Consider the following 21,837-nt stretch of genomic DNA (forward strand, 5'->3'; position numbering starts at 1 on the left):
AGTAACAACTAAACAAAACGACCGCTTTCGCACCAGGTTTTAGTCAATAAACTCCACGAGGTACTGAACCTCATACTATTCACAACTCATGGGTCCAAATACCTGAATCCTAACACTTGGCATCCTGTGCCCTAATTACACTTCATAACCGCACTGACGACTCACGTGCCAAATAGAGCCATTCTCACATAGAAGGCAAGTAAACAAGGGTGTGCATCTATACTCAACAATATCAAGAAAACCACTTAATCGGTAAGAGTGCTCAACTACGTGTATGCTTGTGCAAGTGTCCTAACATAGTTCATGGCCGCTAGTAAGTATAGGAAAAAGAAATGGACAGCACGTAGAATGTTTCCTCAAAACATTCCACAAGATAAAGCTCACACAGGTATGTGTATCACTACACAAACATCAACAACAAGAATGTCCCCAGGCCATCACAAGTCATCACAAATCAATCCCTGACATAGCCTACCTTGTCTCGCCACGTGTGCAATAATGTAGTAAGTACCCGCCTTGTCTCGCCACACGTGCATAACAATGTTCCCACCTTGTCTCGCCACATGCGCAACCCACATATATATACATATCCCGCCTTGTCATGCCGCATGTGCAAATATCAGTAGTAACAATAGCACGTCAGAAACCTCATGCAATCCCATAACAACAACCGCACGGCAGAAACCTCATGCATCATAATAACAGCCGCACGACAGAAACCTCGTACATCACAACAACAAGTACCACAACAACAATGACAATAATACAAAGTACGACAAGTAAATCAACTCAAGAACCTCCGATCACAAGAAACGGTAGAACTAGTTTACAAGGAATAACCATAATAAAGATTACTAGGCGTAATAAGAATAGCTCAACCGGGAAGGAAACAATATGTAACAATGGTCCCATAATGTAAGGTTCAACAACAAGAAACTAACACGAGCCAAATAATTTCGAATAAGGGCAAGTCCACTAAGGCATAGGATATCTAATCTTTTTTTAAGTTTGGACAATTACGGAAGAGATACAACTAATTCTAATAAAAGTGGGTAGCGAGAAAATCACCATAACCTCAATTAAGGGTGAACATTTACAAAAAGGAACAACTACAACTTCAAATAAAGATACGCAGTTAGGTAAAAGATAACATGGCAATGGAAGAGATAACAATTTCAATTAAGGCACATATGAATCAAGTAAACAGTAAGAGTGGATCATGAAGCAATTGATTCTAATTAAGCAGGTAAAGGTGAAGCTAGTAATTAAGGAACGTAATCATAACAAGTACAACGGCATATTCAATGAATTCAAGGACCTAGGAACCCTAAAAGGCCAATTTCATCAAATAAATCCGAGCACGTACTCGTCACCTCGCGTACACGGACTACAATCAACACAGAAGACTCAAATCCTAAGGGGTAGTTCCCCCACACAAGGTTAGGCAAAATACTTACCTCAAAGAAGACAAACCGATACTCTAAAATGAACTTCTCGGGTGAAATGACCTTCGGACGGCTCAAATCTAACCAAAATAACTTCAAAGCATAAATAAAACTCATAAGAAACTATTCCGAATCATAAAGGCTCAATCTTTATCAAAATCTAAAAATCGACCCAAATATTGACCCCCGGGCCCGCACCTTGGAACCCGAAAATTTTTACAAAACCCGAACACCCATTCCGATACGAGTTCAACCATTCTAAAATTATCAAATTCCGATACCAATTCGTCCCTCAAATCATGATTTTTCATTTTGAAAACTTTCTTCAAAAACCACCATTTTCCTCAACTCAAAACACAAATTAAATGATACAAATAAAGATAAAATCATGGAATATATTAAATTCTAGGTTAAGAACACTTACCCAATCGATTTTCTTGAAAAACCCATAAAGAATCGCTCAAAACCGAGCTCTACAAGTCAAAATATGATGAAAAATGGCTTAACCCTCGATTTTGGAAAACTTATATTCTGCCCAGGTCTGAAAGCATCGCGAACGCGGAGAAAGGCTTACGTTCCCGAAGAAGGAAAGTAAGGTTGTCCAGAAAAACCCTTCGCGAATGCGAGGGAAGGAGTGCGAACGTGAAGAACGGGGGACGGAACCTACGCGAACGCGAGACGGCGAATGCGAAGAAGAAATATGAGGCTGCCAGGAAGAGCTTCGCGAACACGATGAAGGGGTTCGAATCACACAATGTTTTATGCATATTTTTATAAATATGGTCATTCCCCATTCATGTGTGGGATTGTTGGATTTTTTCTAAAGGGTGTGAATGAAAAATGAAAGAGGCACCTTTTGAATTGCACCTCTTTGTCTCGCCCTTTCATTGTCTATAAATTTAGAGGCTTAGCCTCATTTTTTATACATGAAAAATCTGAAAATTTCTTCCTTCTTCTCTACATTGTTGCATTGTTTTTCCAAATAAACAAAGTGTCAAGTGTGATTTGCTCTGTTTGTTGAGTTCGCCGAAATTCTGTAATTTTGATTGCCACAGAATAGTTTTTCCGTTCTATCTTCGGAAAAAGTAATTCATAACCTTAGGCAATAGTGAGGGAATTAAATTCCTTAAGGACACACAAGCAACTTGTTGGCTCCGAATTATTTTATGATTTATTTATTGAACTAACTTTCTTTTTCCCTCTGATTTTCTGATTTCGAACACAGGAATACTAACAGTAAATCACCAAAAAAACTCTCTACAAATCAAAACTCGTATTTCTTTCTTATACAAGTCTTGAAAGGTTATTAATATATTTTATAACCATCCTTTCTACAAAGTGATTGCTACACTACAGCAAAAAAATGTGATGGATTTGAGAAAGGCGAGAATTTTCTTTTCTTCTGTTTTTCCCTTTTCTGAAATCTTTTTCTGAACCAATGAAAAACATGGCTAACAACTGCACCAAAAGGTTCTCTTTATGAAAAGACGTCTTATATGGTTAAGATCTATGTCATCGAAATGTAAGTTTATAAGGGATTCGGCCTAGGCAAGTAAGCATCTTCGTCCCAAAAACACCTCGGTGCATAAAGTATCCCACATTCATATAGAATCCGAAAAAGGCCGCAGCCCAAGGGGTATATGGTATAGACAACCTATCCTAACGCAAGAATTAGTGGCTACTTTTACGGTTCAAACTTGTGACCTATATAGATCACACGAAGACAACTTTACCGTTGTTCCAACAGAAATTCTAACAAAAAGACTCAAAATAACTTCAAAAGTATTTCACTTAAAATTTTAATTTGTATTTCTTTTAGATTATGGGGATTCAAAATTTTATGTATATATTTATTTTTACCCTATTTAGGCATTATATCTTTCAAAGAAAAGGATTCAATTGAATCCCCTTCACTGCATCTGGCTCCATCATAACTGCAATGTCATGAAACTCTTTTACCCTAGTGACTTTTTGAACACTGCATTCAAATGAATCTTTCAAATGAAGAAAGAGTCTACCAAAATAGTAAAGAAACTACATGGATCATTTTTGTCTTAAGTTTTGACAATTTCAATTAGAAAAGCTACGATATTATTTTGTTTCTTCTTAACATTTTGGGTCCAAGAAAGGATAGTTGTCACAAAAACGAGGTGCCAATTTTGGTATTATTCATTCTTGGCGGCTTCAAGTTAATGCAATTGGAAGTTGCAAATTTTAATACATAATTAAAAACCTTACCCCCACCTCCACCCCCACCCCACCCCACTTTTAACAATAACTATGGCTTTTGACGCCCAACTTGACCTTTTCTCAAGTCATACACTAACTACCTTTCAACTGCCTTTCTATATCATCATCATTTCTCATACATATCTTCCTTCTCTACTCTTAATATATATATATATTTCCATAACATTACATAAGAACAAAAAACTCACATCTATTACTCAACTTTTGTTCCTTTTAGCCTATCTCCAACCCAAACAAGTCAGAAGATAGCCATATTATCCCTCTCGCACCACCAACAACATATCCCAAAAGCGACAAAGACCTAAATCTCAGCGGACCGACTAATTTTTACAATCACAAAAACAAGAATCAAAGCAGCAGCAAGTTTTTCGTTTACCTTCTATCCGCTATCGTCTTACTAAGCATAGTCATGCTAATTTTCTCAATGATATTTTTCCGTTTCAAGTCTCCATCTTTCGAGCTAGGTCTCATCGACGCAAATTTTTTTCGATATAGTAGTAATTCTTCTTTGCCTTCATTTAACATGACCATGGGAGCTGAAGTTATTATTGATAACGATAACTTTGGTCGAATTAATTTCCAAGATAGTAGCATGAGTGTTTTTATTTACGATAATGTCACGATTGGTTTCGTGAACATTAACGTTGGTCGAGTAGAAGCTAGAAAGACTAAGAGAATGGGAATTGTATTACAAGTTGGAGCTAATGAATTGAATCATAGTCATGGGAATTTGAGCAGTGATATAAATTCAAGAATGGTGAAATTGAGAAGTTTTGGCGAGTTGAGGGGAAAAGTGAAGTCTATGAAAATTGTTAGTCGTTATAAGACTTCAGTGTTGAATTGTACCGTGAATTTAAATTTGACTAGCCAAGCAATCCAAGATCTCCTCTGCAGTTGATCTTTTTGTTCCTTTTTTTTTTTTTTCATTTGTGTATATTTCAGGTTGATTTATTTATTTATTTTTATTAACTCTTGCTTTACAGGATTTCTTGTGTAAAATATAGAGAGGGCGTACTAAAGGCTGTTCCATTTTTGCATTTTTATTCTTTTTATTTTATTTTTCCTCAAATTCATATATAATCAAATATAGTTGCATTTTGTTTTAATTTTACTATGCATAAACTGGATTAGATTACATAAATAGCAGATAAATGGTTACAATACACTGGCAAAGGTCCCTAACATATCTTTGCTTCAATCTTTTTCAGTGGAGGCTGATCAGTCATCTCAATAATATTTTCTACACTCGACGTGAAAAGTATTTTTATATTTTTAAATGGTATATGAAAAAGTCGATCAATCATACTAGTATTAAATACGGTGAGAACAACTTGCATGCAAACGATATTATATTATTATAATAGTCCGGTGAAAATGAAACTATCAACTTGTTGGAAATTATTGTCATCATCTTGTATTTTTTTATTATACAACAGAACCTTACTTACATTTCCCTTTCAGTTCCATTAAAAGAGAAGTGCATCTCACCTGCCAATCCAGCCTAGAGTGGCCCTTCTATTCTGGGCCTATAAAGCTCAGACCCAATCAGATGGTAAATTCAAGGCCCAAAACTAAGAAATGAAGAAACCAAAAACCTGTGCTCCATTTGCTAGTGGCATGATATGATTGTCTCATTGTCATATTGGCCCAAGGATAATTAAAACCATTTTTCACATTTTTAATGATTGAGATTAGTGGTGGCAAAATGGATAATAAAACTACCCATATTATCCACTAAAAAATGGGTTGGATAATGAACTCTTTAAAAACGGGTCAAATATGGATAAAAACCATATTATCCACTTAGAAAATGGATAATCAATCGATAATTAATGAGTTCAACTTTTATATTTGTAAAGACTCAAATTGGGGATTCCTTAAGTTTGGGAGACTAGAAATTCTCCCAGAAATGATTATATTCAAGAAATTATGAATAATATGAATATCCATATTATCCGCCGCTTAACCTATTTTCTATCCGTATGCGTATGCGATTTTGCTTTAGATGTCAAATTATCATTCTCCTCGGTACGAGTCATTTTTCCATTCCCCTTTTTGTTTTCTTTTTCAAACTCATTGTTTTTTAATTATAGAGGTAAAGAAGAACCCAACTAATCGATATTCACAATACTAAGGATTGAAAAATGGTCTTATGATTAAGAATAAACTTTTCCCATGCCTTGACAAAGACAAATGAGTATAACTTACATTGTGAAAAAATAAATTACACAATCAAATTACTTATAAAGTAATTACACATATATTTTCTATGATAAACATTAAAAAGTAACAATTAAATCATAATATGTTAAGCTACACCGATAGTGTAAGAATATTTATATTATCATACCAAAATACAAATCCATACATATCACAGAAAGTTAGAACCAAATATGGTTTTGTTAAATTCCTTGTCTTGTTGTTCATGAGCAGAAGCTTCCGTTAATAGAGAATCTATACACATATCAATGACCTTTTATCGAATAAAACACATAGTCCCCGCCAAGTCAACATTCAAATCCGTGCAAACACGGTAATTAGTACAATATTATATGTTAAGATATTCCCATAATTTTATTTGTTACACTAAGCTTTCTTATGAAACTACAAAAAAAAAAAAAAAAAAAAAATCATAATTTCCAAACAATGTGTCCACCCCAATCTCCAACTTCATCAATGACTTCTTTTAGTGATCAAGCTCGATTTTTGGCACAAGGGTCTCATCCAATTTACATCAATAACGACGATAATTATATTAACTTGGAGTTACATAAGAAGAAACGCCGTCGTCGAAGATGTATTAAGTGTTGCGACTGTTGTACAACCGACATATTAGTTCTCGTCGTGATCATGTTAGTTCTTGGTTTCACAATTTTCCTGTGTGCATTCACCGTCAATAAGGTTGAATTCCGTCAAGATTGACGGATTAAGTTACCTCACAAGTAAGTCCACTCTCCAACCAAACGTTAACTTAACGGTCTTCGCTGACATGTCTGTGAAAAACTCTAATGCAGTCTCATTCAAGTTTAATGAAGCAACGACTTGTTTGTTTTATGATGATGTGGTTGTCGGAGAAGCCCTAACACCGCCGGGTACCGCTAAGGCACGGCGGACGTTACCAATCAACGTGACGGTGGAAGTTATGGTGGAGAAAATTTTGAGCATTCCCCGGCTAGGGAATGACTTAAAGTCCGGTGAGTTGCCTCTGAGTACATATACAAGAATTAATGGAAGAGTTAATATTTTGAAAATTATTAAGATGAGTGCTGAAATAAAAATGAGTTGTAAAATGACGGTTGATTTGAGAAGTCAGGATGTTAGAGACATCGATTGCAACAGAATTGTGTCTCTCTCTAGGTAATATATACAATATTGTTTTTGTCTTTTGTAATTTTATTTGAGTTTTGAATGATTGATCATAAGGCAACAATGTTTTAAAAGTCGGGCGTGAGGCGAGGCGTTTTATCTCTGACGAGGCGAGGCGTAAGCCCTGAGACATGGGGCGTAAGTCCCATAAATCTTTAAGTTTTACTAATCAGAATTTTAAGATAGTATAAAAAAAATAATTATAAAAATTATATTAAAACCACAAAATTACAACAAATAATCTATTTAAAATATTTATAAATTAAAATTCTACTATGAATAATACGAAAAGTATGACATATATCATAATATGAGAATCAACTACAACATCGTTACAACTCAAACATCAAAAGTAATGTATTCGATACAAAATCTTATATGTATTTCTTAAAGAGTAATGCATCTTGAAAGAATTTCGATATTATAATTTAATATTTTTTAAAATACTCCTTTTATTTAATATGCTTTCTATTTGAAAGAGAATTTATATAAAAACATAATTCACAATTTAAATGTGATTCTCTAGCATCATTTATTTTTAAGTTTCAACATGTTAATAAAATTACACATAATTCACCGTACTATACCATGGTAACTAATTATTTGTAAATAGTTATTAGCTAATACTCAGCTATTAAATTAATAAGTATTATATCTCATATACGTGAAAAAAATAATACTTAGAAAAATAATTATAAAACAATTATGGACTATTATATAATAAAGACATAAATAAATACTTTTAAATAAAAATTTTATTTAAAATTAACTATCATATAAGTCTTAGTGGATAACGTGCAATAATTTTTATTTTAATTATGACATAAAATACTCTCAACTTAAAGATTTATGATTAAGAAAAAAGTAATTTTGAATAGTCAACGATTTATTAAGAAAATTTGAGGATTTACAAGATGAGTTACACACAATTGCATAAAGTTTGATTAGGCTAGCCCAATACGTTTGGCGTTGGGCGTGTCCGGAACGTAAGCCCCGACGGCCGAAGAAATAAGTCTCACAGAACAAAGGCTCACACATAAGCACATGGGCGTTATACGAGTGCTCCGTCCTATGGCGAGCTTCAATTCTGCCTTTTAAAACAGAGTAAAAGGCAATAGTGTTTTATATATTTATCAATGTGTCAGTTTAGGCACGAATCCAGATTAATCGTGCCAAAAAACAAGTACTAGACATTGGATGAGAAGCCACAAAAAAAATTATTGTTACTCAATGATAATTAATTGTATAGTAATAATTTCACCGGAAAATTACTATGTTGCATTCTAAACTGTAAAATTTGGGTTTTACTGCGCTCCTTTCTTATCCTACTTGTGATTTACCACTTTTTTGGTAGCATTGTCCATAAGTTTTCAATGAAGACTAGCCACATACATATGAGATCTGCCACAAAACAACCTAATTGTTATAAATATATTTTATTATGGAAGTTTATTTAGTATTCCGTTGTAAATAAGTTTTCTGAAGAAGCTTATCCATATGAGACTCCGGCGTAAATATATTTATCTATTTAGTATTTTATTGGAAATAAGCATCCTGAAAAAGCTTATTATTTTGGTACTCCGTTATGGATAAACATTACCCCCGGTAGAAGATTATCTATATCTGGTACAGTAGCAACTTACAAGTAGTTTACACAGCAGCTTGCACTAGCAGCTTACAAGCAACATACACAGCAGCTTGCAGTAGCAGCTTACAAGCAACTTACAAGAAGCTTGCAGTAGTAGCTTACACAACAACTTCCTTTCTTCTATAAATCGAAGAGATTTCAGTTCATTATGAACATAAGTTTGAAGTTTGAATAATATATCAGTTTCTCTCTATACTTGTCTTTACTTTACAGTCTTTATTTTATAACACGTTATTAGCACGGGACTCTGCCATCTCGAGCAAATACTTTGAAAGTATTAGAGGTACGAAATAATGTCAAATCTTTCTAAACTTGAATTTGTAGCCCTGGATATATCGGGCAAAAGCTACATGTCTTGGGTGCTTGATGCTGAAATTCATCTTGATGCGATGGGTCTGGCAGACACCATCAAGGACAAAAATTAAGCATCAAATCAAGACCGTGCCAAAGCAATGATACTCATACGCTATCATCTTGATGAGGGCCTGAAAATAGAATATCTTACTGTTAAAGATCCAGTCATACTGTGAAATAATTTGAAAGACAGATATGATCACCTGAAGATGGTCATTCTACCGCAAGCACGATATGATTGGACTCATTTAAGGCTACAAGATTTTAAATCTATCAGTGAGTATAATTCTGCTATGTTCAGAATTATTTTCCAATTAAAATTATGTGGTGATAATATTACTAATCATGATATGTTGGAGAAAACTTTCACCACTTTTCATGCCTCGAATATGCTCCTGCAGCAGCAATATCGAGAGATGAGATTCAAAAAGTATTCTGAACTTATTTCACATCTTCTTGTAGTCGAGCAACATAATAGGCTATTAATAAAAAACTATGAAAACCGTGAAAGTGAATGAGACGAACTTCCACCAAGCTAAGCGTGAAAGACGTCGTGGCCCCAGTCATGGTCGGGGAAAAAACTCTAATCATGGTAATAATAATGCACCAAAGAATCCTCATCACCACCAGCAGTGGAAAATGAAGGAACAAAAGCATAAAGCGGTGCAAACAACAAATGCAAAAAATGCATGCTATAGTTGTGGAGGAAAAGTGCACTGGTCACGTACCTGTCGTACGCCAAAGCACCTGGTTGAGCTTTATCAAGCCTCCTTAAAGAAAACACAGAAAAATGCTGAAGCAAATTTTATTTTTGAAGATAATGTAGACTTCATGCATTTGGATGTAGCTGATTACTTTGCACTCTTAGAAGGAGAAACAAGTCATGTGATCGGTGGTGAATATGTAGAAATGTAAATATTTTAATTTTGGTTATTTGTAATAGATAGTATGGTTATGTAATTGTTGTACATAAATAAAAGTTATGCTTTGATAATGATGTTTACTATAATATATTTTATTTATGCCATTTTGAAGAATATGGATAATCCTCAAATTATGTTTGGATCAAAGACCAATCATGAAGACATTTGTGTAATTGATAGTGGAACAACTTATGCCATATTCAAGGATCACAAATACTTTTCTTATTTGCATAAGGAAAAAGCAAATGTTTCAACAATTTCTGGTAATATAAGTTTGATTGAAGGCTCCGAAAGAGCCATTATATTTTTGTCTAAGGGAACAAAACTTATTATCGACAATGCATTGTTCTCCTCCTAGTCCCGAAGAAACTTGTTGAGTTTTATAGATATCCGCCGAAATTGGTATCATGTTGAGACGATAGATGAAATGAATATGGAATATCTTTGTATTACAAAGAATGTTTCTCGCCAGAAGTGCATTGTAGAAAAGTTACTGATTTTATCTTCTGGCTTATACTATTCAAAAATTAGTACGGTTGAAGCACATTCTATCGTAAACCAGAAGTTTGCGGATTCAAATACTTTTGTGCTTTGGCATGGCCGTTTGGGCTATTCCGGATCAATAATGATGAGACGAATTACTGAAAATTTGTGCGGGCATCCATTAAAGAACTTGAAGATTCTTACAAATAATGAATTTTCTTGTGATGCTTGTTATCAAGGCAAAATATTCACTAGACCATCACCAATGAAGGTTGGCATTGAACCACCTGCCTTTTTAGAGCGTATACATGGGGATATGTGTGGACTTATTCACCCACCAAGTGGATCGTTTAGATATTTTATGGTCCTAATAGATTCATCTTTAAGATTGTCTCATGTGTGCCTACTATCATCTCGCAACCTGGCGTTTGCAAAGCTACTAGTCCAAATAATTCGATTAAGGGCGCAATTCCCAGATTATCCTATAAAAGGCTATTCGTCTTGATAATGCTGGAGAATTCTCATCTCAAGTTTTTGATGATTATTGTCTATTAGTTGGGATAAAAGTTGAACATCATGTAGCTTATGTTCATACTGAAAATGTCCTTGCAGAGTCATTTATTAAACACATGCAATTGATAGCAAGACCACTACTTATGAAAACAAAATTACCCACTATTGTTTGGGGCCATGCTATCTTGCATGCAACATCACTTATTCGTCTTAGACCGACACATTATAATAAATATTCTCTGTCACAATTAATTTTTGGTCATGAACCAAACATTGCCCATCTACGAATTTTTGGATGTGCTGTATATGTGCCAGTAGCACCACCACAATACAATAAGATGGGCCCTAAAAGAAGGTTAGGAATATATATTGGGTTTGAATCACCCTCTATTATTCGCTATCTTGAACCATTGACGGGAGATTTATTTACTGCTCGATTTGCAGATTGTCGATTTGATGAAACAAAATTTTCCACAATTAGGGGGAGAGAAAAAGGAAATCAAAAGAGAAATTGTGTGAAAAGTTTCATCATTATCTCACTTTGATCCACGTATATGTAATCAGGAGGTCCAGAAGATCATCCATTTATAGAATATAGCAAATCAAATGCCAGACGTATTTACTTATTTGAAAAGGATAGCTAAGTCACATATCCCTGTAGAGAATGTGCCTATCTGAATTGATGTCCCAGTAGGACCATCTACTAGCATGAGAGCTAGTGAACCTAAAGTACACCTGAAGCGTGGCAGGCCTTTGGGTTCTAAGGATCGAAATCCTAGAAAAAGAAAATCGACAAATGATCAAAATGATACTATGAAGGGATCTCCTGAAGAGACCCATGATCTTATTAGTTCTGAGACTCCTGAAGAAATCAATGAACCCGCGACTCAAGTGAGTGAGGAATTTTAATAAGTTCTATTGGTGATGGGATTAATTTAAATCAATTTAAAATAATGGTGGGTAATATTTTTGCATATAATGTTGCACTTAACATCATGCAAGATAATGAGAATCTTGAACCCCGATCTGTCGAAGAATGTCGACAAAGATCTGATTGGGCAAAATGGCAAGAGTCAATTCAATTGGAATTGAAGTCACTTGCTAAAAGAGAGGTCTTTGGATCAATAGTCCAAACACATGCTCGTATAAAGCCAGTTGGTCATAAATGGGGTTTTGTGCGAAAAAGGAATGATAAAAATGAAGTTGAAAGATACAAGGCTCGCCTTGTCGCACAAGGATTCTCACAACGACCTAGAGTTGATTATGAAGAAACATATTCACCCGTTATGGATTCCATAACATTTCGATATCTCATCAGTTTAGCCTTACGTGAAAGGCATGAAATACATCTAATGGATGTGGTTACATCTTATCTATACGAGTCTCTTGATAATGAAATTCACATGAAAATCCCTGAAGGATTTAAAATGCCTGAAGCATATTCAAAATCTTCGGAAAAATGTACTCAATTAGATTACAAAGATCTTTGTATGGTTTAAAGTAATCTGGGCACATGTGGTATAAGTGCCTCAGTGAATATATGCTGAAAGAGGGTTACATAAATGATGTTATTTGTCCATATATTTTTACAAAGAAAATGACTTCCGAATTTGTTATATTTGCTATTTATGTTGATGACATAAATCTTGTTGGAACTCCAGAAGAGCTTCAAAAGGCAATTGAATATCTTAAGAAAGAATTGGAGAAGAAAGATCTTGGAAAGATAAAACTTTGTCTTGGTCTGCAAATTGAACATTTAGCAGACTGGATCTTTATCCATCAATATGCCTATACAGAAAGGGTTTTAAAACGCTTTTACATGGACAAAGTGCACCCATTGAGTTCACCAATGGTTGTTCGATCACTTGAAGTGAATAAGGATTTGTTCCGACCTCCAGAAGAGGATGAGGAACTCCTTGGTCCCGAAGTACCCTATCTCAGTGAAATTGGTGCACTAATGTATCTTGCTAATGCTACAAGGCCTTACATAGCATTTTCTGTTAATTTACTAGCAAGATATAGTTCTTCTCCTACACAGAGACATTGGAATGGGATTAAGCATATATTGTTATATTTAAAGGGAACTCTTGATATGGGTTTGTTTTATGCTAACAAAGATAGTGCAGATCTTATTGGTTATGCAAGTGCAGGTTATTTATCTGATCCCCATAAAGCTAGATCTCAAACCGGGTACGTGTTTACATGTGGAGGTACTGTCATATCATGGCGCTCCACAAACCAATCTATTGTTGCTACTTCTTCAAATCATGCTAAGATAATAGCTATTCATGAAGCAAGTAGGGAATGCGTATGGTTGAGATCAATAATTCATTTTATTCGAGAAAAATATGGTTTGGAATGTGAGAAAAGACCCCCAATTTTATACGAAGACAATGCTGCATGCATAGCCCAATTGAAGGGAGGATTTATAAAAGGATATAGAACGAAGCACATTTCACCAAAATTATTCTACACACACGATCTTCAGAAAAATGGTGACATTGATGTGCAACAAATCCGTTCAAGTGACAATCCGGCAGATTTATTCACTAAATCTTTGCCAACTTCAACTTTTGAGAAGATGGTATACAAGATTGGAATGCGGAGACTCAAATATTTGAAACAAGATTTTCATCAGAGGGAGTAAAATACGCGATGTACTCTTTTTTTCCTTACTAAGGTTTTTCCCACAGGATTTTCCTTATAAGGTTTTAATGAAGCAGCTAGCAATGCGTATTACTAAATATATGTACTCTTTTTCCTTCACTAGGATTTTTTTCCCCAAGAGATTTTTCCTAGTAAGGTTTTAATGAGGCACATTATCTTTTAATGAACATCCAAGGGGGAGTGTTATAAATATATTATATTATGAATGTTCATTTAGTACTCCGTTGTAAATAAGCTTCCCGAAGAAGCTTATCCATATGAGACTCCGTCGTAAATATGTTTATCTATTTAGTACTCTATTGGAAATAAGCCTCTTGAAGAAGCTTATCATTTTGGTACTCCGTTATGGATAAACATTACCCACGGTAGAAGATTATGTATATCTTGTACAGTAGCAGCTTACAAGCAACTTACAAGCAGCTTACACAACAGCTTGCAGTAGCAGCTTACACAACAGCTTGCAGTAGCAACTTACAAGCAACTTACAAGCAGCTTACACAGAAGCTTGCAGTAGTAGCTTACACAACAGTTTCCTTTCTTCTATAAATAGAGGAGATTTCAGTTCATTATGAACATAAGTTTGAAGTTTGAATAATATATCAGTTTCTCTCTATACTTGTCTTTACTTTACAGTCTTTATTTTATAACACTAAACTAATTTGTCTTGCTTTATTATATATTTCTTAATGTCGGCTGCATCATGCGAGATCTACATGAGACAATAGAAAGTAACTAAAAAGAAAAACCAAAAATAGAAATTCATTTTCGAGATACAATCAAACCTCTCTATAACAACCTCGTTTGTTCGGAATATATTTGGATGTTATAGCGAAGTGTTGTTATAGAGAACATATATTATAACATAAAATGAAAATTGGTTCCGTAAAAAACTTGACTTTTATAGTGAAGTATTTTTATATGAGTATGTTGTTATAAAGAGGTGTGACGGTATAATCCCCTAATTAAAGACAAAATGGGCATAGGATAAAATTGAACTGCGAGCCTTGTGCTTAGGACTAGTACATAAATCCACTCATTAACCTTGTATATGGTCGAAATAGATTTCGGTCTTCCTACGTTCGATCGAGTTCAAGTGGTAAGAAATCGGAGTGGGATTTTGGGAGTAAGCTCCGAAGACAATACTAACAAGCCTCGAGTCCGAAGGCTGCTCGAGGAGTCGGCTCGATAATCTTATCGAGCCCGTGACCAAATCGACCCGCAAAGCATTGCTTCGAGGTCAGAAATGCGCGACGCCCACCCCGAAGGTCGAACTCGAGCCAAGACCGAAGGGCTCGCCCCAGTAACGAGTTCGAGCCAGTATCGAGCTCACACACAAGAGCCGTTACAAACGCACCAAGAGAGAGAATTTTGGCGGGAATCGAGTAAGAGACAAATCATCATGGGTCCTCCACTATATGCTTTATTTTATTATTTTTTATTATAAATAAAGTAATGACCCTCTACTATAAAAGGGGGATCCTTGTAAACTATGGATATACTGAATACACTGGAACAAAAGATATCTCCTTGTGCTTGTTTTACTTTATTTTATTTATTCTTTCTGTTCATTATTCCCAAGAATCATCGACTCCAGTAAAGCAATCCCCAAAGGGATCCCCTACACTAGAGCCTCCGCCCATATCTGGGGTCTTCAATTCTCGAGCTTCCTTTTATTGCCTCCTTAGAAAAGGTTGGAAGGGAAGGCGAATGACCCACTGTCCTAGCCCCAAGCGAATCACTCGGGGAGCTCCAATAAAGACTCGGTATTCCAAGACTGACCCCGACCGGTACAGCCGCCATCGGCTCAGGAGCTCTGGTGACCTCAATAGCTCTCGCAGATCGGATCACCAAAGCCGAGGCACCGCCTTCTTCTTCTTCTTCTTCTTCTTCTTCTCTCAGTCGTTGGACCGAGTCAATCGGAAGAGAAAGTGCCTTCCTCCTCACCCTTCGAGTTTTGGGCTTAAGGTCCTCTGACTGAGAGGCAACCTTTCGCTTCTTATCTTTCCCCAGTTTCAGGATCGGGGACTTGGTTTTTTCTTCACCGCTCGAAGGCCTCAAAGCGGCATCCTTGGTTACACCTGCATGAAAGGAAATCGGTAACGAATGGAGCACAAAGAACCCTTCGAAGGAAATGATAAGTAAAACCTTACCATGATTCTTGGCCTCCCATCTACCTTTTGCCAAATCACACCAAGCCGTTCGGCATAAGAGGAAGTCGAGGCTAACTTCCGAACCCAATCCTCGAGGTCGAGCACCGCTTGTGGCATCCAAGGGGCAGTTGTATATCGGAGAAAGACATCAGAACATATCGAAAAAAGATACGAAAAGCAACGTCTTATGAGAACCACTTACGGTCGAAATTCCATTCCTCGGGGAACGGCATCTTCTCTTCCGGAATAAGGTCACGGGTCCTCACCTAAATATAACGGCCTATCCAACCCCGATCCTTGTGTTTGTCGATGCTCGACTTTAAAGCCTTCGATGCCTGACAATGAAGTTTGATTAGTCCTCAAAAGATTTGAGGCCGATACAATCGTATGAGGTGATTTAGGGAAAAATCCAGCCCCCCGGCTTTGATGGAGAATAAGCGAAGTAGGATTACTATACGCTATAGAGAGGGATGAATTTGACTGAGGGTGACCTGATATCTTTTGCAAAAATCAATGATCACCGGGTCAACGGGACCCAATGTGAAGGGATAAGTGTAAACACTTAAAAACCCCTCCACATGGGTGATGACGCTCTCTTCGGGGGATGGAATTTGCAACATAACCTCGGAACCCCAGTTGCAGTCTTTCTTAACGGCCTCGAGATGACCCTTCGTTATAGAGCACATGTACATCGACACATGCTCGCATAGACCTGGAACAAATGAAGGATTCTCAACCTTAAAATCGATCTTCAGAGTACACGGGCCGGGAACATAGTCATAGGCGGACGGCAAATTTGAAAGAGTGAATGCGTAAAAGTGGTAAATGTTAGATGGAAGGGTTATTTATAGGCTCGCATCATGACGGTTCAATATCAGAGGTAGCCGACCACAATCTCACAATCATTAAATACCTTGAAAGACTAAATCGCTTGAACAACTATCACATACATCATAATCGATCCCTGTTAAAACGTCAGTTTATAACCCGATCGAACTGTCGAAAATCATATCGATTCTCACCGCATCCTTCGTGAGAAATGATGGGACTGTCTGTATATGGTCGAAATAGATTTCGGCCTTCCTACATTCGATCGAGTTCAAGTGGTAAGAAATCGGAGTGGGATTTTGGGAGTGAGCTCCGAAGACAGTACTAACGAGCCTCGAGTCCGAAGGCTACTCGAGGAGTCGGCTCGATAATCTTATCGAGCCCGTGACCAAATCGACTCGCAAGGCATTGCTTCGAGGTCGGAAATGCGCGACGCCCATCCCGAAGGTCAAACTCGAGCCAAGACCGAAGGGCTCGACCCAGTAACGAGTTCGAGCCAGTATCGAGCTCACAGACAAGAGCTGTTGCAACCGCACCAAAAGAGAAAATCTTCGCGGGAATCGAGGAAGAGACAAATCATCATGGGTCCTCCACTATATGCTTTATTTTAAAGTAATGGCCCTTTACTATAAAAGGGGGATCCTTGTAAGCTATGGATATACTGAATACACTGGAACAAAAGATATCTCCTTGTGCTTGTTTTACTTCATTTTATTCATTCTTTTTGTTCATTATTCCCATTCTCATAGTCAAGAATATTCGTATTGCTATCTCTCTATACGATTTGGATCAAGTGTATCACGTATCCTTAGAACCATACATAAATTTGTTATCTGAATTTTTGGGTAAACAAACCCACTTGCAAAGTACAGTGGTTCTGTTCTTACCCAAAACAATATACTACAAACCAAATGGGGAAGCGCACAGATAGCCGATTTCAGGAACCCCCTCCCCCCTTCAAACACACACGCCAATTAAGTTACACCCGTAGTTTCTAAACTGTTGCAAGTTTAACCACTTTAAATCAACCACGCGGCATCGAAGAACGGGTATATGAAGTTTCAAGTACTCGTACTGAGCGTATGCATCGAGTACCCGTTTTGTGTAACAAGTTGGAAAAACCAGTGTTCCGGAAATAGAAAATCAGAAAAATAGAACTTAGAACAGAAAATGTGAAAATAATTCCAAGCCCACAGTTTCTTGTGTGTACTTAAGGAATTTAATCCCATCATTATTATCCAAGGTGTACAGATTAATTCCTCCCATGATATAACGTAATAACTATTCTGCGATAGCGGCACTTCAAATCACAGAACTTCAGCGAACTCAACAAACAGAGCAAATCACAATTGACACTTAATTTTTTTTGGAAATATTATGCAACAATGTAGAAAAGAGAGGAGGATTTTTCAGATTTTCCATGTCTAAAAATTGAGACTAGGAGTCCATCTGGACATAAGAATTTTTTTTTACTCTTTTTCGATTTTTTTTTTACTTTTTTCGAAATCAGTGTTTGGCCCTAAAATTTATAATTTTCACTTGAAAATGAATTTTGAAATTTTTTGAAATTTTGAAAAACTCCAAAAAACTATTTTTCAAAATTTTTACTCAGATCACTCATAAAAATTCAAAAATAACCCAAAATTATATTCATGTCCAAACACAACTCTAATTTTCAAATACCATTTTCACTTGAAAATATTTTTCACTTTTTTTTTTAGAATTTTACAATTCTTATGTCCAAACGCCCACTAAGCCTCTAAATTTATAGACAATGAAAGGGTGAGATAAAGAGGTGCAATTCAAAAGGTATCTCTTCCATTTCCCATCACACCTATTCATGAAACCTAACAATCCCCCACATGAATGGGGAATGGCTATATGATGAAAACATAAATAAAAACTGTGTGATTCGCAAGTAAGGATTAATAGCATGTGGATAAGTAAGTTTCCCTTTAAACTTTTCATAGTGAACTTATGTCGGATATACTCGGTCAATCAGTAGATTTGATATCTTTGCACCGTCGAGCTTTGGTGCATACCTACACAACCATAAGTCACACAATCAATCCTTAACCGTCTTTGGTTCGTATTGTTGTGTTCGTTTCAGCCATGAACACCGCCTGGTTCATAAGTGCTTAGAGAACTAGCCTAACTGAATTCTCCTTGAAGCAGCTTACTTCACACTTACATAGGTGATTCCGAAACTATCACGACCCAAAATACAACTAGTCGTGATGGCACCTAACTCAACCCGCTAGCCAATTAACAACTAACTAATTCCAATGAAATTAATAAGGCAATTAATTAAAATAAAATATCTGAAACTGATACATTTCCCCAAGAATTGGTTGTACAAATCATGAGCTTCTAAGATTAAAATTTACAAAGCTGGTATGAAATAAATACATCATATGTTCGAAATGTACATAAATAGATTTTTTATAAATCTAAGGCTACCATGAACAAGAGGCAGCTACAACCTGAACGCAAGTACGTCTTCAATTCCAGCTCCCGTCGATCATAACAACATCAACAACCAACATCTGCACGCAAGGTGCAGAAGTGTAGTATGAGTACAACCGACCCTATGTACTCAATAAGTAACAAGCCTAAACTTAGGTTGAAAGTAGTGACGAGATGGAACAAAGGTCGGGATCAACACCAATAGCCAACAACAGTCCACAACAACGTAAAGCAAGTAATAAAAGAAGTAACTCAGAGATAAAATGCTCAGCTTAATCACGATTTCTGAAAATAGTTCTGCCTTTCAAGTGTATTAGTGAAAACTCAAGCCGTTTACCAAAGTTGCCAAAAATATGAGTAAGTTGGAAATAATAATTTTCCCAAAAATCCTTTCAACAATAAATAAGATGTTTTATTTCCTTTCCAGATAGCCAATGGAAAATGAATCACTATGCCCATATGCCAATATGTGTGAGAAGTCATGAAAGACTTCATACCGTACAACATGAGGAAATTACATCTCTATGCTTGTATGTTATGTGTGCATGTCAATGCAATCTATCTCAGTGATAAAACCATATGCATACTCTCAGAGTATCAATTCACTCAGTCCTCACAGTCACTCAATCCTCCCAGTAACTCAGTCCTCACAGTCATTCAGTCCTCACAGTCGCTCAATCATCCCAATCGCTCGGCACTCGAACTCAGTAGGTACCTACGCCCACTGGGGATATATACAGACTCCGGAGGGTCTCCTACAGCCCAAGTGATATAACAAGCCAATCATGGCAAAGTCAATATAAATATATAGAGCCAATATGGCCTACTGCGGCGTGCAACCCGATCCCAAAAACATCCTAACCATCAGGCCCTCGGCCTCACTCAGTCATCAATCTCTCCAGTCTCTCGGGCTCTCAGTGTCATGAAAAGAATCAGCCCAAAAATAATGATGTGATGTATCAATAAATGGTAGCAGATACTGAGATATGATATGCGTATAAATGAGTATGTAAATGCAATGTAAGCAGATAACTCAACAACAAAAATGACCCAGTGGGTATCAACAGAATAAGCATGTAGCCTAGACATGGTTTCTAACATGTATCGTAGCTCAATAGCTCTAGTACGTACAGATTTCATGGTTACAGATAAGATCAGGTAATTACACAGTACCACAGAAGTAATAGAGTTACAATTCATATGGTGCACGCCCACACACCCGTTACCTTGCATGTGCGTCACCTCCAAATAATTCACATAACACGTATAATCAGGGTTCATACCCACAACTCTAAGATTAGAGATGTTACTTACCTCGAACAAGCCGAATTCATTGTCGAGCAAGCTAAACAATGCTCCAAAAATTCCATTATCTGCGTATCCACCTCCGAACGGCCCAAAACCCGATGATTTTCTTGAAAATCCCTCGGCAAAAATACCATGAACCGAGCTTTCTTGATTCAGCTCTTTAGTGATATTAAAATCTCCAAATACTCTTACAACTTCAATCTACATCAACATAATTCAATTTGACCAATATTAGTAACAATTTCTAGATTTTTGGCCATTTAGGCATTTTATTAAAACGCTAAAGTGCATAGCATTTTACTACCTCTAATAATGGTATTTATTCATCCAACATTCCCTCCTCCCCACCAATAAGAGATACTTTACCATCCTTTGTCTACAAATCTCCTTCTTTAGCACCATTGCAATCATCAATGAACTCACATCCACCCAATTGTTACTAATTAATTCATTACAAAAATCTCTACAATACCCAATAATCTAGTTGAAGTATTTATGGCTTCCAAGCACCATCCAATAAGTGCTAATTCTTATTTCTTGCTCATATATTTACTAACAATCCATGATTATAGGTTTAAAAGTGAAAGATTACCCTTTGAAAATCAAATCTTGAAAGTCAACTTTTGGGGTGTTCTTAAGATTTTGAAGAAATCCTATGGAATTCAATACAAAGCCTTGTTTTAACTAGTGATTGAGAAGTGGAATCATCATAAAAACACACTTAAAAACTCACCTTAAGTGTGTATTGGAAGCCTTAACCGGATGTGTAATGACCCGGCCGATCATTTTGAGTGTATTAGCCCCGATCCCCTATTTACTATTTTTTCCGTATCTGTTTCTGCTTATGTGACTTGTCAGGAGGTCTTGTTTTTGGTTTCGGAGTATTTTGGGACACTTAGTCCCTAAAACGAAAGCTTAAGTTTGAGAATTTTGACCGTAGTCGGAATGTGTGAAGACGACTCCATAATGGATTTCCGTCGGTTTTGTTAGCTCTATTGGGTGATTTTGGACTTAGGAGCATGTGCGGACTGTGAATTTGAGGTCTGTAGCTAATTTAGGCTTGAAATGGCGAAAGTCAAATTTTTGAGAAGTTTGACCGAGGGGTTGACTTTTTGATATCAAGGCCGGATTCCGATTCTGAAAGTTGGAATAGGTCCGTAATGTTGAATATGACGTGTGTGAAAAATTTGAGGTCAATCGAACTTGGTTTGGTAGGTTTCGGTGTCATTTGCGGAATTCGGAAGTTTAAAAGTTTTTTAGGCTAGAATCTGTGTGTAATCGGTCTTTTGATGTTGTTTTGAGTGATACAAAGGTTCTACTAAGTTCGTATTGGGCTATATGACTTGTTGGCATGTTTGGTTGAGGTCTCGAAGGCCTCGGGTGGAATTCGGGAGGTTTCGGACTTGGTTTTGGATTTGAAAAGGGCAGCTGAAGTG

The 21,837-nt window shown here is 36.5% G+C and overlaps 1 protein-coding gene across 1 annotated transcript; it reads left to right on the forward strand.

The window, feature by feature from the left end:
• Positions 1 to 4,218: 4,218 nt before the first annotated feature.
• LOC138894146 (late embryogenesis abundant protein At1g64065-like) lies at positions 4,219 to 4,642 on the forward strand. The gene is made up of 2 exons (XM_070178827.1): positions 4,219 to 4,537; positions 4,638 to 4,642. The coding sequence occupies exons 1-2, from the start codon at positions 4,219 to 4,221 to the stop codon at positions 4,640 to 4,642; spliced, it is 324 nt and encodes a 107-aa protein (XP_070034928.1).
• The last annotated feature ends 17,195 nt before the right edge of the window (positions 4,643 to 21,837 follow it).

Source organism: Nicotiana tomentosiformis, chromosome 6 (genome assembly GCF_000390325.3).
Source record: "Nicotiana tomentosiformis chromosome 6, ASM39032v3, whole genome shotgun sequence".
NCBI lineage: Eukaryota > Viridiplantae > Streptophyta > Magnoliopsida > Solanales > Solanaceae > Nicotiana > Nicotiana tomentosiformis.

Coding starts and splice junctions, on each gene's coding strand:
- LOC138894146 (XM_070178827.1), top strand. CDS start 4,219: ATGACCATGGGAGCTGAAGTTATTATTGATAACGATAACTTTGGTCGA.